Raw genomic sequence first — 18592 nt, forward strand, 5'->3', positions numbered from 1 at the left:
CATTACAATGAGTAAAGGAAAACCACTGCACCAAAATGAATGCTACTGTAAAACAGTGGCTACAGAAACAAAATTGCACTTTAAAAAGAAACAGAAAATGCTAATAAAGGCTCAATCTGCCACATCCCACAAACCCAGATAAAGGGGTAAGCCACAGTCTTTCCTTCAGAATTGCCTCAGTAAGGCAGTGGCTTCCAAAAACAAACCAGAAATCTCAGCTTAGACTTATTTAGTGCACATCCGTGAGCATGAGAAGGGCCTTCTGCAGCAAGGATCGCTCTAAAATTTGTTTGGGAGTACATACTGAGTGGAAGTGAAAAGGAAGGACAGGACTGATGCGTACTACCTAGACAAGTGGTTCTTAACAAAGGGTCCACATAGTCAGTGAAGCCTTCTCAAGGAGTCTGTGACTGGTTAGAAAATGAACTAATTTGAGGATATTTATAAAGTATTGAAAATGGGGTATTAGTGAAGTGTGGTAAGTAGCCATTTCAAGTAATAACCCCAAACCTTAACAGGGTAACCCTGTCACCCCAACAAACTCAGACAAAGAAGTCTAACAAAATCAAGATGAGCTTTCAGCAACCAGATAGTGGATAAACACAAAGTGTTTAGCATTTGATCTACCTCCTTTGAAATGTGCCCCAAATGTTATATGTAAAACCCCAGCAAGATGGGACACTCAAGCAGGATTTGGAACTGTAACGTCAAAGCTAATGCTCACTGCCCCATCCCGTTGGTCACTCTAAACCAGTTCTTGGGCAGCTCTCCCTCCTACTGGGGTTGGTGCCTGGGTGTCAAGAAAGACAAAAGGGGAGGTAGGCCCAGGTGTGAGCTATATCTGCCTGTGACTGGAGAGGCCACTCGACAAACCAATGGTCTAGGCACAGCCCCCCCAGGACATACTGCCAAGAGGAGGCCAACAGCGCCCACTCCAAAGGCCCATTGTCCCTGTCCTGGAAGCATTAAACACCTCATCACAAGGGCGGTATCAAGCTGTCAGGTGACAGTTGAATACTTACAGAAAAGTTTCCAGATGTTTTGGGCAAGCAAAGGTAACTTTCCAAAGTCCATTTTCTGTAATAGTTAGACAATTCAACTTAAACAAAATCCTATTCAATTTCAAACTATTGAAATAAGTCCTTGAAATATTCTCTGTTACCAATCTGATATTAGCATTATAAGGTATTATAATGCAATTCCGTATATCCCTATGGAAGCAGCCAGCCTAGGTGAAAATACCAGTTTTCCCACCGTTAGGGCACATGGAATATTAAACTTCTACATGTCTTACCATTACTAACATCCACCCTACCTTATCAGCAAAAAGACCTACCTTAGGGGAAACCATATTTAAAAGGAAGGTTTAGGCTAGTCATAAGAGTTTATTTTGATAGGTCGAATTTTCCGTTTCAAACAGCACAGCAAGGCTACAGTAGTAGATGTAGAGAATACTTTATTCTATCACTGTTGAGGTTGGCATAAGGTGTGCAGCTGTCCTTTGGTGACATTGAACTTACAGGCTCTTGGTACAGTGTGGTGCCATATGCTTTGGACTTATAGGTAAGTTAAATATAATAATCAGGAGTATACTAATTTACCATGTTGAAAGGAGGACCACAAGTACTTTACCACTAAGTTAGCAGGAGTGAGGTGCACATAGTGCTATGCCAAGCAAAAACAGGGTTCAGCAAAATGGCCTAAAAGATTTGGGGTGCCCTGCACAAGGGCACTTTCAACAAATACATATACTTAAATACTTTTTTTTTTTTAAGGCAAAATTGAAAATGTTAAGAGTTCGTAAATATAAAGACGCTTGAAACTGGAAGCTACAAATTAATTTGGTTTATCTTGATTTGTGGGAGAAACACTAGTAAAGCAAACTGAATCAAGAATGGATGACTGAAGGCGTCAACTGAAGTACTGGCGTGTTCCTCAAAAAGAGAGGGCGATATACACAACAGGAGTAAGCCGTAAACCTAAAAAATAAATGAATATAATTGATATAAAACAAATGTCGCAAAGGTTTCATTTAAAGGATCCAATTAAACATTTAAAACCATATTTAAGAAAGTCTATTATATAATCCAGGAAAATGAGAGAAAAAAGATATGGCCATGATATGTCAAAAATATATTTATATATCAAGTTAAGGTTCAAGCAGCATCAAATATACGTGAAAAGTGTCCCAAGTGCAATGTTCTATGAATTGTGCCGGTGGCGCGAGATATTAAACAAAAACCAAGCGACAAAAAGAAATAATGTCATCTATGTGCATGGAATGATAGATAGTTTATGGTAATTCCATTGCTCATGTTTTTATAGTAGCCCACTTCTTCAGCGGGTATAAGGTAGACAGCGTTTCGACCAGGTCATCATCAGGACAAAATGATTGAGGGAACACCCAAAGGAAGAAGAATTGCTGCACAAGGGAAATTATAACAATAAAACCATCTGTAAATTATTCTACAGGAAATAACAAGAATATTAATTAGAAGGCAACAAAAGGCCAAATAAAAGGGAAAATTATTTAGGCGGGTGTCCCCAGCCTCCTGCAGCGATTCAGCAGGGGGGGGTCACAGAAATCAAAAGGTTTAAGAAACACTTATCTAAACGACAGTGTCCTCTTGTAAACATCACGACTATTTAGCAACAATGACTAACCAGAGAAAGTACTGATGAAACAGCTTCTTTAAGAAACAAACTTCAGTCTGCCTGAAGAATAAAAATCGCCATTATACATTTCTTTATAAAACTGGAACTCAAAGCACAGGGCTAACAAGCATTTACAATGCAATGGTTTTGCCTTTGTTAAAGTTAGAGCTATTGGCATTGCTCTTGACATTATTTTTATTTATGTTTTTTTAAACATAAATAAATGGCATTGTCATTTACAATGCCAATAGCTTAATCCCTCGCAAATGTGAGACCTATTGTACCCTATGGACGAGCTCAGCAGACAGCAATTACTACCACACACACACACCCAGAGCCACACATACACACACCCAGAGCCAGCCACACCCACCCACCCAGAGCCACACCCACCCACCCAGAGCCACACCCACCCACCCAGAGCCACACACACACACACCCACACACACCCACACCCAGAGCCACACACACACACCCAGAGCCACACACACACACAGAGCCATACACACCCACCCAGAGCCACACATACACACACCCAGAGCCAGCCACACACACCCACCCAGAGCCACCCAGAGCCACACACACACACACACACACACACACACACCCAGAGCCACACCCACACACCCAGAGCCACACCCACACACCCAGAGCCACACCCACACACCCAGAGCCACACACACCCACCCAGAGCCACACACACCCACCCAGAGCCACACACACTCACCCAGAGGCACACACACCCACCCAGAGCCACACACCTGTCTGGCTACGGCCAAAGGAGATATGCAATCTGACACATCAATCAGTTCTATGACCCCACAATTTATCAACTACTCAAGTTCCTTGGAAACGTCCTCACTCACCATAAAATGAATACTCTGTACTTTGTGAACTATGAGCTTTGCATCAGTTACCAAGATAATCTTGTGCTTGAATCCTTTAAAATGCCCTAGCTTACAACGGACACAGCCAATAACACATCATAGCGTTATCATATAGACAATGTTCGTCTTTCCAAAGAAAATTACTTAGTTTATACATAGGTGAATTGCTCAAAAAGTAAAACAGAGATGGGTACTGGAAACATGAAGTTTGAAGAATTTTCTGGGTCAGAGAATCAACTCCAAGCAGTTTTAAAGCTCCTCAGTATTAGGAGCCGTTAGTTAACATTGCGCTCTGTGGCCAATGTTATCCCATGGGGGGCGGCTTGGCTGTGCTTGGGTTTCTTGGATAGATTGAGTGCATAATACTTCCAAGAGATTTTAAGATGAAGACCAACAATCGACAATAATGGTATTATTAGGTTCAGTATGCACAAGTCGCATTTCAGCTTCAGGTCTTAGAATTCATCCAAACACACCTGCCACGATACCAAAAGTGATGCCCAAGGCTTCACCACCCAGTGGCAAAAGTGGTAAGTAGTATCAGCTTATTAGGAGTGTCCAACACCAGATAGCCACTGTTCCTCCAGCTGGAGAGGTTGGCACCAGGGAGTTAGAAATCACCTGTGATTGCAGAGTATGCCTGTGGGTGAGATCACCCACATGTCAGAGGCACCAACACCAGTACTGCAAAGTCAAGTAGACGTCACACTAGTGAACAGCACCAGGAAATCCTATCTGCGACTGAAACAACAATAGCTCATGAACAATAAGAGGTAGATCAATCAATTCTAAGGTTCCTGCACCCCACATACGCACTGGAGAAAACTCAGTTTGGCCCATAATCTGTACGGGGGAAAAAGGCACAAAGAAGTTACTCCCAGCAACGCAAGTGACGATTGCTGAATGGAAAAAAAAAGCGGAAACGGGAATACATTGGGATAATCGCGTGACGCAGGAGACTCAACCATGGGCTGGAACGCGATTAAAAGAATTTGAAAAGCCGCAAGGTTTCAAGTACTGGGACATGCTGGGGATATCAAAGGTAGGAGATATACTGGAGGGGGGGGGCTTGTTTTGTTCAACTTTCCTCAGAAAGAGTTTGAACTAACCTTTATACAGTACTATAACTACCTGCAAATCACTCACGATTGGAAGGCAGAGCAGATTGAGACAAAAGCAATACCTGAATATGGACCGGGAAGGCTTCTTATGGGGGGAACTGGAGAAAAGGCGATCACCTGGTAAGACTTTGATCAACAACCAACCAGACACATTAGTAAGCCACAGGGCTAAATGGGAGGGAGAACTAGAGACCTCTGATGATTTGGATTGGGATGCGGCCCTACTGCACCCCAGGGAAGTGGTGATAAAATCATGCCTCCACTCGATACAATTCAAAATGCTGCATAGGGCGTATTACGATAGGGCCCGGTTACATGGTTTTGGTAAGGCGGCAACACCTCAATACCTTCGATGGCACACTGAAAGGGGAACGAACTTCCACACACTATGGCACTGTCAGGTAATAGCCGCTTACTGGGTCACCATCATCAGGGAACTCAGCAACATACTAGGCACACCGATACCAATGGACCCCAAATACCTACTGCTAGGAATACCTACAGAGATAGATCTCCTCAGGGCCAAACCACTTTTTGCAAATATGAAATATTGGCGGGGAGACAGGATTTGGCAAAACACCTGGGGGCACCAACTCCCCCCACATTGCATGAATTGAGAAGGAGGATGGACCTCTATATAGCAGCCAAGAAAGTGACATACAGGCCGTGGGGAAGCCCGAGGGAATTTGACAAGTTATGGGGCCCATGGATGACATACTAAGGATTTCAAATGTAGGCGTGTTAGGGGTGGGGCGGCACAGTCCCACTGTGATAACGCCAAGCAGTTCAGATGACACCCATTAGCGAAACAGACACCAGCCTCACAAATTGTGCCCGACGTTCCCACACTGCTCGTGTCCTCACGAATAATGTGTCGATTGCTGCTATCATGTAGTAAAACCTCTGGAAAACTTGTGTGCCATGCTACAGTTGTATAAGAGAAAATATAATAAAAATATATATTTTTTTAAATCCTACGATTCCTGACGAAGGGAGACCTCCTGCAGCTGATGGAAAGGGACTGAAGTCACATTCTGCAGGAGATCCCGTTTGTGACAGGAGAGTTACGTATCTGCACCACGGCACATAAGGAGGACCGGGACGGCGCAGGCTCACCCTGTCTATGCTTCAAGGGGACGGAGACTCTCAGAGCCAGATGTCTTCAAGCCAGGTGTTGCTTTTTCTAGGCAACTGCTCAGGATGACTGCTCAAGCCTGGGGCAGCCGGTATCCATCGAGGCTTGCCACATGCAAGCCATTCCAGGGCTGGGCTTTGAAGGCGTTTGAGACAAGCACTTCCTCCTCAGAAGGACCTTCTCGCTCTTTGGAAGTTGGGTCTTTCTTCCTTGGTAGGTCCAACAAGGAAGCTCTACAGAAGCTTCCGAAATTCAGGCCTGGTCTGGAGAGGCAGTAGTGACGCAGCCGCAGCACTACTCCTAGCTCTTCCACATTCTTCTCTTCTACTGTGGGGTGAAGGTTCTCCTTCACTGCAGAGAAAAAAAGCTGAATGAACTACTCGCCGACGAAGCCAGTACTTACCCTCCAATGCTGGGCAGGCCTCGCCTACCAGGCAGGTTCAGCCTTTGAAATTTAGGATCCCCTTCCAATCGTGAAGTGCGTGTTCTCAGTGTGATTTGCTTGTGGTGTTAGCATGCAGTCTACAGGGTTGCTACTAAGACTAGTTTACGCTGGTTCTGGTAATGTGGCTCCAGATACAAGACAATTGCACAAGGCAATGGTGGTCACAGAAAGAACAAGCATTGGCGAAGGCAGTAGGTCATTTCAGGATGACTGATAACAATCCAAAACACAGCATTACTATTTTCACACTGAAAAATTGTAGAAGAAGGATGTTGTCTTTGTTTAAAATCAAAGTTGCACAGCTAAAATAAATTGGCACAGGCGAGACCTACTGCCAAACGGACTGAATATCAAATTATTGCGAAACCCAGTCACAGACCCATTAACTACTACGGGTCTCGTGCACAGCTACCTGGGTCTTGGCCGAGTCTTCCACAATTCTCGTCACATAGTGAGAGCGCCCCTCCAGTACAATCAGCACTTCGCCCGTTGCAATGTACAATTACTGGTGCTATGTACTTCTATAGCCCCCACTCGTGAACTGTGGCAGCTCGCAACAACTAGATGTCTGCAGCAGTGAAGACCAGTTAAGGGATTTCCGGCGCTAACTGTTCTCACAACTCCGCCCGCAACCGTTGTGTAATGGGTCTCCAAAATGGCGGCTGTGGGCTCTTAGTTACGTATAGAATCGCCCCTCTCACACAGTCTGGTATCAGCATGCCGGGTCGTCCCCTGCGAGTCCCCTCGTGTCATGCGGCCCCTTCAAGCAACGCACATACCTCCGGTTTCAAAGGCGCCTCACTCAGCGGACGCCCGCCCGCATTCTCTGTTCGCGGCCCACAGACTCACAACACCCGCAAGCAGACCCCCGAGCACAGCAATGCCGGACCAGATTCGGGGGCGTTCCCGGCTTTCGGCTGACGTCGCGTGACGTCCGCAAAAGCCAAAGAATCGCGGGAACGCCCCCGAATCTGGTCGGCATTGACGGACAGGCCCCTCGTCCAATGGCTAGGCTCCATTTATGGAGCCAGCCAATAAATGACGAGGGCCGACCCAAACCCCACTACAGTTCTCATCAGGTTTTCGCCTGCGCGAAAAAGATGCGCAGAGCGCATCTTTTCGCCAGGCAAAACCTAAAAAGGTGAGTAATACTGTATGCAAGATGGGCATTTCGTGGATAGTATCTCAGTAAATGGAAGTAGTTCTAAGACAAATCTATGAACCAAATCACAAACCTATGGCTTTTAAATCTAAAAATAAATTAAAAAGGGTGGTGTTGCAGTTTGAAACATATTTCTGATTTCATTTGTTTCATAAATGATCCTACGGGAACAAAAGGAAAAATGAAGACATTTTTACATGCAAATTTGACTTGGAGAAAAAAAATTGGATGTGGAAGATGCATTTCTCCCTGGGGCAGAAATTTGATCTGAGGCGACGCCCATTACAACACTGCCATTAAAAAAAAAAAAAAAGTGTAATACTTTATCATTTTAAAGTCATAAAATATGCAAACTGCTCTCCCTACCCTTGAAATATAGTTAGCTCTTGCCCTTGACAAAAGTAAAATGGAGTGTTTTCAGAGTAGGGATCGACCTTCAAGAGGCACAAGAATACTCACAAGGTTATTAGCTTTTGGATGATCACTTATTTCTAGAAAAGGCATTAGAAATTGTCCTCTTACATTCACATTAGCGATTAAAATGTACTGCATGTTAGGTAGTGTGGCTTCTTTACTATTTGTAGGTGACAATTTTTGTCACCCACACCGGCATTATCTATCATTATTCCTGCTTGTTTCGTCGGATGCACGTCACCTTACCACAGGTTTACTTATATTGAAGCCTTTGTGTCTACAACCATTAACACTTGCTAGCTTTGAAAAAGTCACTGCTTGATTTAACATGTCGGCTGTTATCCAGTATTGAACAGAATGAAGATAGAGTGTTGCATAGGTATGTACTTAAGATTACAGAACCTTCTCTCTTCAAATAAATCTCATGATTGAATCCGCAATAAGAATCCTTACTGTATGGGTTGTTTGACATTCACAGACCTCTAGTATCTTTTACTAGTTAATGTACACAGTGGATCTTGACATCCGGTGTGGTTTTACACTCAGGGTAGTAGGGTGTGTGATACCTATAGCGCACCAATCAAAAATATTGTCAGTTTCGAAACTATACTATACCCACATAGAAAAGGGTCTTTAGAGGTACCACTACCACAGATTCTGAAGATAATAATATTTGAAGCACTATTTACTTTTGTCACAATTTCCTAGATCAAAATATGTTTAATCCCAAACAGAAAAGTTATATTTTTTTAAAAGCCATGACCGATTAGAACTATAGGAATAGTGCATGCAATGGAGCATTACAGAAATCAAAATGCAAACTTTCCAAAATGAAGGGAAGTGAGGTGTTAATAAAAAGTAACATTAATAAAAAACCTGAAGACCAGTTTGTGATGTATTAGCCTACAGATTGCTACAATTTTCAATATGACCAGAAAGAGATGGGAATTTATTAAAGCTTATTTAATATTACAAATGTTTCAAGAACAGCCATACTGAATAAAGATATTTCTGTGCATGAATTGATCTCAATGCACTTATGTAGTTACTTATAAATGTGATACATGCAGACCATGCCGAGAAGATTTAAGAGACAGGGCAATTTGTGATAGTTCCTTTTGTGACTACTTGCTCAAATGCCAGAGTGGGTTACGGAGTTGTCAAAACGGAGCAGAAAATCAACATAACACTAAGCGAACCAAAAAGTAACTGGAAACATGCCCAGGTAAATTGATGGTTCTACAGTTGCTCCCTGCCATTTCAGGTCAATAACCTTACGAACATTGCATGTGTGTGAAAACATTTTCTCTCAGCTAGAAGTCACCTTGACTAAGGTGACAGTCCCAATATAAACATTATGAAAACATCACAATGCTCAGCTGCCTAAACTGTGCTTTCAAATTTTGCAATGCAGGTTCAAATAAAAAAGCTATAAATAGAAATCCAAATCGTGAAGCAAATGGACACCATTGTGCACGGAGGTCTCACCGAAAGAGTAGACTGTATTTGTTTTCTTTAAGCCACATAGAATAAAATACTATAATGGAAAGACTGATTATGCAGCCATGTGTCTTAAGCTTTATGGTACAACAATAAGCTCCGAGATACTAACAGATGTACGCATTTTCATTTTTTCTTTAGACTCAGATTTTTTGGGGTACTTTGGGTCCATCTTGAAGAAGCGCTTTGACATTACAGCTTGAATGCATATAACCTTTGAGATGATACCAGAAAGTTAAATGAAAGAATCATTGTAATGTATTTCCTATAATAGCAAGTTCATTTTGTATTTTACGTGCATAAACGTACAAAAAAAGTAAGATTTTGATATACTGATCACCCTATGTTTTTTGCTACAGTTTTATGTTGTTTAATGGCGTTGGGACCAACAAGATCTTTGTGAACCTGGTACAAGCAGAGGGCATTAGTGTGGGTTACAAAATTAATTTGCCAGTGACAACGTCCCTTACAAGTTCTATAAAATCCACAGATTTGCAAGCTCTTTGCTGGTGGCCTGGTTCTTTCTTTACTCTAAAAGGTTGTAAGAAAATAAATTAGCCAAGCAATACTTACATGCTAATTAATATTTACTGCATTTATTATTGCCTCGCTTCAATTGGGTACCAAGTGGTTGGTATGGTTGGGGAACCGTCAGTGGCCCTAAGTACTCAGAGCAGTATCTGTAGTCAGTCATGGCTTATTACAAATGATAATCTAATATGCTTAGACTCTGTCTCTTAACCTCAAGCTCCCAGAAGCACATAAGACTAATCTCTCCAAGGCATCGTAGCGAACCGGCACAAAGACCCCCTACGTTTTTAAGGCTCATGAGGCACCGAAGATGACAAACAACTTAGGTAATAGCAGAAATCCTCAGCGCTGAGTGAGGTACATTATAGCCTGCACCATATTTGCACTTTTTGTAAATAAACCGATTTGAAGTAGATACGCGAGTAAGGTGGGGATTTGTGTACCCAGTCCTGAAGAAGGAGTTCCAACTCCAAAACATGTTGTGACACACACACACACAGGAGGTGATGCACATTGTTCTGCATAAAACACCTCCACTCACCTTTTTAATAGTACCAGCCCGGGGGCCCATTAAAAAGGTTTTAGTCTACCCCACTAGCCAGGTCCTTTTTAACCATCACTCACCTATAACCTCACCACTCACGCACATAATTTTAAACCCTCACACGCACCACACAGCCATCCAAGTAAGTGCTCCCGCGTAGTCGTAGGTCGCAGCACGCCGCATCCCGTAGAGGGGTGCGAAGACCCCAATGATGAAGCATGACAGCAAAGGTCCTTTTGGTGTGTGAGGGGTATTTTACCAACACTGGGTGTTCCCCACCATTGTAGGGAAACCCTTCCATTGAAAGGTGGATTCTTATTGTTTATACATAGTCTACCAGAGAGAACGAATCCATACGACTACTCTCTCTCTCCCCTTTTTGTTATTTACGTGGCTGAAGGAATCGTCATGAGTAAAAGGGTAGGAGACTACACTGACAAATTAGGTTCAATTCTATAAGACAGGCAGAGTTGAATGAGAGTCAAATGTCAACATTGTACCTGAAAGGTTGGTAAGATTGAGGAATAGTCAATCATATACCAGAATCGCCTGTTAAGGGCAAGTAGGCCAGAGGAAGAGACAGTCATGTGACAGATCTGGTACAACTAGTTCAGATTCACTCAAATGTCTGCCCAGTGATAAACAGTAGGGCGGCACAGTCAACCATACATCAGTATAATCTCTGGAAGACTAGTTAGGCTAGAGCCGAATCAGAAATTTGATGGGTTTGTAGCAGAATTATTCAAGTTACAAAACAACCTAAAACTTCTGACTGCCAGAGAACTGCTGCAGTGCAAGTTGGAAATTATGCATGGAATAATGTTGACAGATCTGTACCTTGAATGGATATTTCACTCCTATGCTAATAAAGCAAGTTACCAGGTTATTCTATCTGTGGATTTAGTTTTGCAGACTCAATGCCGACCAGCTCAGAAACGCCTAGAAACCACTCCAACCTAAAGTATGCACAAACAGAAAGGTCACCAGTGACTAAACTTTCACATCTGTAAAAGCTCTGTGCATGTAAAATTTCAGGTTGGGCTTTACATGTGGAAAGTGGGCATGTTACATACCCAAACAACTGTAATATCTGATAATATTTCTGCTTTGTACCAATAAGTTGGACAAATGTCAAACAAAAAGGTACAAAAAGAGGCTTTTCTAGAAAATCTGTGCCCTCGTGCCATTAATTAACCAGTTTCGCAGTAGGATATTCTTCCAACTACCACGCCTTAAAGGAAAGGTGGGCTCACCTACTAAACCTACCATTTCCTACATGTATGCTCCTGTTAAAAAAAAAAAAAAAATTAAAAAGTATTTCTCCCCAAAAAGTCTAGGTTTTCTTGCAAGAAAAAAAACTCCAACTCGAGAGTGAACGAATGAATGAAAAATTTTAAGAAACCAGAATGGTTTGATCGTAAACACTCACCTGTAATTTCATGACATCACCACAGGCTGGAGCCCCAACTAAACCTGTCCCAACGTTCTTTGAATTCTTATCCAAAGAGCCAACATTCCTGGGATTCTCATAATGATCCACCACCTAAAAATGAAATAACTCAATAAATATTTATGTCATTGCACTGGATACAACATGCATGCACAATATTTTAAGAGAAAGTGTGATTTATGGTGAAGTAACTACTTAGTACCTGCCATTTACTTTAAATAAGCATTATATAGGACAGGGTATGTTAAACCATGCAAATCGGGCAATAGCCTCGTCATAAAAGTGATTTACTGGTTAAATACATATTCAAATATAATGGTCCCTTAAACAAAAAGAAAATATTCATGAAAATGTGCCCAATACTATCCATAACTCGCATTAGATAAAATGTTAACATTAATTAGTTTGAATTCTTACGAAGGACACAAAACTCTGTAGTTGTAAGTCAAGCAGTGCCTTATGTTGAATCTCTATTAATGTAGAATGGGTGGATTCCAAAAGTAGGCATGTGCTTTGAAAAAGTTAAGTCAGTGTTTCCAAGAACTAGAAAATATTCTACCATCAGAAATACAGAACAGGCACTGGAAATAGAGTGAACTACATAAGAAACCAACTTCCTAAAATCTGCAGGGCTTTATGCTTTGTTATCACAATCAGCAGAATAAAGAAACACATTTCTGTTCACAGAATATATTTTATGGCAAATAATTGTAGATTTGGTAAGCCTGTAAATATTCCCATGCCAAATCCGATTTTATGCCACATTTTTGCTTAGAACCGTTTAGGATGCCACATTTTTCTACCCAGTTTACAAATGTAAAGCTTGTGGGGTAACAATTAAGTTTTAGCAAGGCACAATAGGTTCCTTTAATCAATGTTGCTCTTCTAACAACTTATAGGGGCTTCCACGCTTCAGAGGAGGGAGTAAGGGTGGCATCAGACAAGATTTGGGTATGCCTTTGTGGCAGGAACAGTAGTATGAAAACCTATTTTTTTCCAAACAGGTCTATCTTTTCAGTTATGTGTGTGTTAAATTTCTCCTAGCAAGGCACTTCCCTCAACACACTGGCAGCACAGTTTTCCTTTTCAAGTCTACAGGCAATAATGACACACCTATTGGCATATACTCAATAAAAAATAAATGTAAACCGATCTTGGACAGTGGTTCTTTACTTGTGGTCCGAGGACCCCAAGGGTCGCGAAGCCTACTTTTACAAAATTAAATGCTAAAATTAATAAAATATATAGAAATAAAGAAGCAAAATGTAAAAATTCAAAACCATCTTTGAATGCAATTAAAGACAATATTTCAGCATTTCTTTGGTGTATACTTTTTCGTAATTGCGTATTGTTTGGAGGTTTAAAATCATAGCAACTGCTTAAGACGGGGGTCACCGGCTTCCACAAACAATTTTGTGGGGTTCCCTAGTTCCAGTAATGCTTCAGGGAGTGTCCATAGTCAAAGGTTAAGAACCGCTGGTCTAGGACGCAAGATATACTTGAATTGTCCCCAACTACATTTGCTGCTTCTCCTCTGGAAGAATACCTGTCCACCTGTTGGCTCATGAATAAGATTGAAATATGATATTTAAAAGGGTGATGCCATTAATGCGACAGAATGATAAACCATTTAGGAGGAGGATACAGGTTTGCAAAGAGGGTGAACCCATGATGGCTTGTTGATTTTAAGGAGGGTGAATACAAAAAGGAGACAGCCTCCAAATGGGGGTGAGTTGACAGGTATATCAAGGCAACAGATTTTTCAACAGCCTTACTACAATAAAGTAATCTAATGAGGCCATTAGATATCACTATCTAAAGACCATGTCTTTTCAAATTCTGATGCGTTAGCAATAGCACATTGTGAATACGTTTTTCACTGAAGCTTTCGTTCTAATTTGCCTTCCTTTGTTTCATTGTGCCTTACAAAATACCACTTTAACAAAGTTAGCGATCACTTCATTAGTATTGATGCCACAGTGAGACATAAGGAATTCAGTCACTGGCAGTACAAAGTAACCCCAAAGGGCCACAAGTGAATTTCCAATGCAGCTTGTAAGAGCTTTGAATGCTTTAAAGAAACAGTCAGCAAAAAAAAAAAAAAAAAAATCTTGTCTATGATTCAGGTTTACAATACTTTGCAAACATGGTAACAAAAAAAAAAAAAAAAAAAAAAAAAAAAAAAAAAAAAAAAAAAAGAGTGTTTTCGGTCTTTTGCTGGGCTAGTAGAAGGGGCAAGCTAGTAAACCAGCTCGGGGCTTAATTTGATGTAGCACAATAAGTTTGTAATATATATTTTTGTTCGCCCCATCATTATTTTCCATGTACAGATAGATGGCCTGACTCGTCTTCCTAAATCCTTATTTTAACTTGTGTCGTTCTGGCGACCCCACACTTGCTAAATTAATTTTATTTCTTCTGATTGGTGTTTTAGTTTTATTCAGCTCCTTTCTTTCACAGTGGGTGTAGCAATGGGGAAGACTTCTTTTCTTTGTCCTCCTCATTCCCAAGCGTATCTGTAGTTCAGTATTGCCTGCGTGCGCAGCTGCCGGACAATGACCACCTCTGCAGTCTTCCCTCTAATGCAACGGTCTAACAAAGACAGTTGAGAGCATGGCCACAAATGCCCAACGCAATTCTGCCTAGATCTCGCCCAAGCATACCATGCTGCCCAAGTAACACCATTTTACCACTGCATCTGCTACTCTGAGCCCATGGTTTATCACTATGGTGACATACCCCACAGTAGGTATTTCTATTTTCCTGCTTATACTACTATCTCACTTTCTCCACAAATCCAAAAGAAACACTCCTCCACTCGGTCTAAAACTACTTTCAGATGCAGTCTTATGAACATCTCTACCTGTAAACACAAAGATGAGGACGCAACTTATTCTATGACAAGCATCAGATGTGCAATTTACTTTTGAGACCCAGCTCTAGGATGCCACTGTTGCTAGTACAAATCCTGAGGAATACAATATCTCACTGGCGGATCAAGCCTACTGAAATAGAGGAGTTGCTTTGATTAGCAAAAGTCATGTTTGCTTCTCAGCTCCTTAAGCTGCAAATGTGCTGGCTCTGATCAATCCTTCGGAAGCATTAGTTTTAGTCCAGTTTATCATGTTCCTAGTTTTCTAATAGTTTAGGCTTTGCATATCTAGAGTTTATTATGCTTTTTGTTCTGAAAGACTTCCATTTTATTCTGCTCTGGAATTTAATGCTCAGGAAGGCTTTTCCAGAAACTTCTAACTTGCCCAAAACATTCGCTGAACTCAAGCTGTATCAGCGGGTATCTGGCACACAGCTAATTGGAATGGTGTGTTAGCTTTTAGTTTAGCTCGATGGTAGTCCGCATAGTAGCCACCTTGTATGGCTCGGTTGTTAAATTGCACCAAACTAACTTATTAACCTCTTTCTGCTATGACAGACCCCGAGGGCGCAGACTCATGCTCAAATCGAATGTCATCTGCATTAGATAATATCACTATCATTCGTCTCTGCAGTTCCTTCACTAAGAATGTGCCCCCACTCCGAATGCTTCAATTCAGACTTACAGCCAAATTAAAATACAGACAGGCTGAAGGAGGAAAGACTCTAGCCCAAATTGGAGACACATTTACATTAAAATGCATAACACCAATAAAACTGACATTTTTAAGGATTGCTCCGAGTTTCCTTAAAACCACATTCTTTCTGCTTCAGCTCCAGTAGAAAAGTACTGAGGCTACTAAAGGAACTCCCCAACCCATTATTTCCAAACCTACACCTCCACAGCTCGTGATAAACACAACTGCCAATTTTTCTATCAAATTTAGATTTTATTTGAACTGATTTTTTCAATCCCTCCAATTTGCTACATTTTGTCTTTACGGATCACTTCCATTATGTTCATTAGAGAAACACTGTCACCCTTTACATACAGAGTGGGTTACCCGTACTAAGCTTCATTCAAGTTTGACAGGCTCCCCTTTGGCTCACTGTCCAACAAAATGCTCCCGTCTGGGCAGTGACAATATCATTGGTCCTCTCAATGAAGGTCCCTAATCCCTGAGGAAAACAAAGAGCATGCCCATCCTAAAAACTACTAACCTCTCTTTTTGCTTTGTTAGCCTCCCAATCAATTTTTTTTTTTTTTTTTTTTTTTTAAGACTTGGATTTGCTCCTCAATCCACTTGAAGAAAGGTGTAGTTCAGGTCATGGGACAAATTCTGTAACAAATTTGCTGAAATCTTTAACTTTCTCTGGATTCAGGAAGAAAGGCAGCGCTGGTTCTCCTTGATCTCTCAGCAGGTTTTGACACCATCTCCCACCATATTCTTCTATCCTGTTTGAATGGAATTGGGCTACGAGGCTGTACTGGACTGAATCCTTGCTCAAGAACTAGCTCTGCCTCTTTCCACTGCTTATCTTTCCATCCAGTTAACTGTATGGTCCCAAAGGGCTCATCTGAGATCTCTACCCTCTTCAGTATCTACATGAGCCCATTCGTCTATCTTATTAGACTTTACAGTTTGAAATGTTCATAGTGTACTGAGAATATCCAACAAGTTCTGCGCTGTCAACGTCCTAATGTTTGCCCTAATTCGGCAGGGTATGCCCAGATTTGGGTCTCTTGCTCACTTTGAAACAGGATTCAAGGTAGCCTGGCTGATATGGGGAGTTACCCCAAAACCGGTTCCAGGATGCTTGTTTCTGGTCCAGGGTAGACCTGGCTTGGCAGCTCGGGCTGGACTGTACCCATGAGGGACCGGGTAAAACCTGATTTGCATACAGCTGGGTCTGAACTGGGGTGGCAAAGTGAGCTTAAAAACGACGATGGATTCAACCCGATTTGTGACTGGAGGGGAGTGTCTGAAAAGTTTCAGCGCTCTGTCCATCATCTCCTTGTTTTTGCTTTGAACACTAAGAGGTTACTCCAAGCATTTCCAAATTGCTCCAAGGACATCTACGTTTTAATGCATGATAACCATGTGGCGCTCAGCACCAATAAGATGGAAATACTGAACTTTGGTACCACAAGCCACATATGGGTAAGTGACTGGTTGCCATCTTTGAAGGAGACTGTTCAACTTCTCTCCATGGATCAGGCTTATCTTGAGAGATGAGAGGGTGAGTCAGATGTGCCAAATCCCTTCCTCAGTGTAAAGCTGTGGGCTAACAGTGGACCATGAGGCAAACAGTACTTCAGTGAGCCACCAGGATCCCATTTACTGTTACTGAGGAAAGGAGACGGTCATTCAATGGCGACATAAGATGTGTACATAGAACCAAGAAAGTGAAAATCACTTAAATATGCAATAGGTCTATGGGAGATCCAAGTGTGCTTACAACCGCTAGAGTATAAAAGAAATGTAATAATTATGTGACATAAGAGACAGAAGTGCTTCCAAACAGAGAGGTTATTAAAACATCTTGAAAGAGAAGTACAATTAGAATGGAGTTTCTAACAGAAACTAGACAGGTGTCAAACATTTGCTAAGACATTAAGGTGCATGGAGCGTGTACGACTAACTGTTTGATAGAATTCTTAGGTAACAAATGATACGTGCAAACTCCCATCGGGTTCCTTTTTTATCTTATTTGCAATTTTTTTATTGGCATTTGGTAACAGTGCATAAACATTGTGGTTATACATCCAACACACATACCGATATTTATGGTAGAATCAGAAAACCCATTGCGTTTCGCATGTGTGGCCTCAGCGAGCTAGTGGCTAAAGGTGTGTTCTGCTCGATCTTCTGCATAATCTGGTCTCCTCTCTCTCCCAGTGCCCCTTGTGTGTGGATGAGCTGTAGTCTGTGTCTTCATGCATTAGTGCTATTGTCTAGGCAATAATTTCTGATGATTGAAACCTCTGCAGTGTGGCATCTATCCAGCTTATGTTCGAGATGTATGTGGAGTTCTCAGGACTTAGCTTGTTGTGGTGCCAGAAGCCACAGGTCCACTTTAGGACATCTACTCGCTCTTCAGGACTGTGCACTTCCCAGTTCCTTTTCCTCTGCTCAGGCCTACAGCATCACGTCTCTTGTCCACATCCCTACCCTAGGACACCCAGCCAATTTCCAGGCAATGGTGATTCTCCATTTGGATAGTATCAGGCCCATGTCCACAAACTGAGACCCACTTTTTTAGGCTTCAGCATAGGTAAGGCCACCAACAGGCAGGCTTGGACAGTGTTCTCCAGCCAGCGACTCAGGGTCGCATTGAGTTTGAGTACTTGCTCCCAGAACCCCCTGTAAATGTGTGCACTCCCAAGTCATGTGGAGTAAGTCTGCATCTAGTGATGCGCATCTAGAACATGGCCAGTGCTCGCCCCTGTAAAATCGACCCAAGCCTGTGCGGCATCATGTATTTCCTGTGCGTATAGTTATACTGAATCCATTTCAATCTGGTGTTGCACTACAATTCCTTGGGATATGCCAGTATTCTAACCCATTCTGCGTCAGAGAAGTCACGGCCCAGGACAGTTGCCAAGCGCAGCCTAAGGGATCCCAAGGGTCTCCCAGCCACTGTGTTCAGTACCCTGTAAAACCATGTGATCAGGTGGCTCCCTATGCCCATCGTCAGTAATAGCTGCAGAACTGGATGAGTCGGCGGCTTAGTGTCTTCCGGTCCCCAGAGGTCCCTGAACATCAGCAAAAGGGTATCGTATACAATGAATTGGCCCGCCGGGACAGTAGTCTGTTCCACTAGTTCTGGCAGTGGGATGAGGGTAGCAATCACTTGTCATCACGATCCTGACCAC

The 18592-nt window shown here is 42.1% G+C and overlaps 1 protein-coding gene across 1 annotated transcript in view; it reads right to left on the reverse strand.

Annotated features, from left to right (window-relative positions):
• Positions 1-18592, reverse strand: part of ISCU (iron-sulfur cluster assembly enzyme) — a 96882-nt gene that overhangs the window by 60960 nt on the left and 17330 nt on the right. The window contains exon 2 of the mRNA XM_078667410.1: positions 11824-11937. Coding sequence (XP_078523536.1) covers positions 11824-11937 — 114 coding nt within the window. The remainder of the gene's footprint in view (positions 1-11823; positions 11938-18592) is intronic.

The sequence above is a fragment of the Lissotriton helveticus genome, chromosome 11 (genome assembly GCF_964261635.1).
Source record: "Lissotriton helveticus chromosome 11, aLisHel1.1, whole genome shotgun sequence".
Classification (NCBI taxonomy): Eukaryota; Metazoa; Chordata; class Amphibia; order Caudata; family Salamandridae; genus Lissotriton; species Lissotriton helveticus.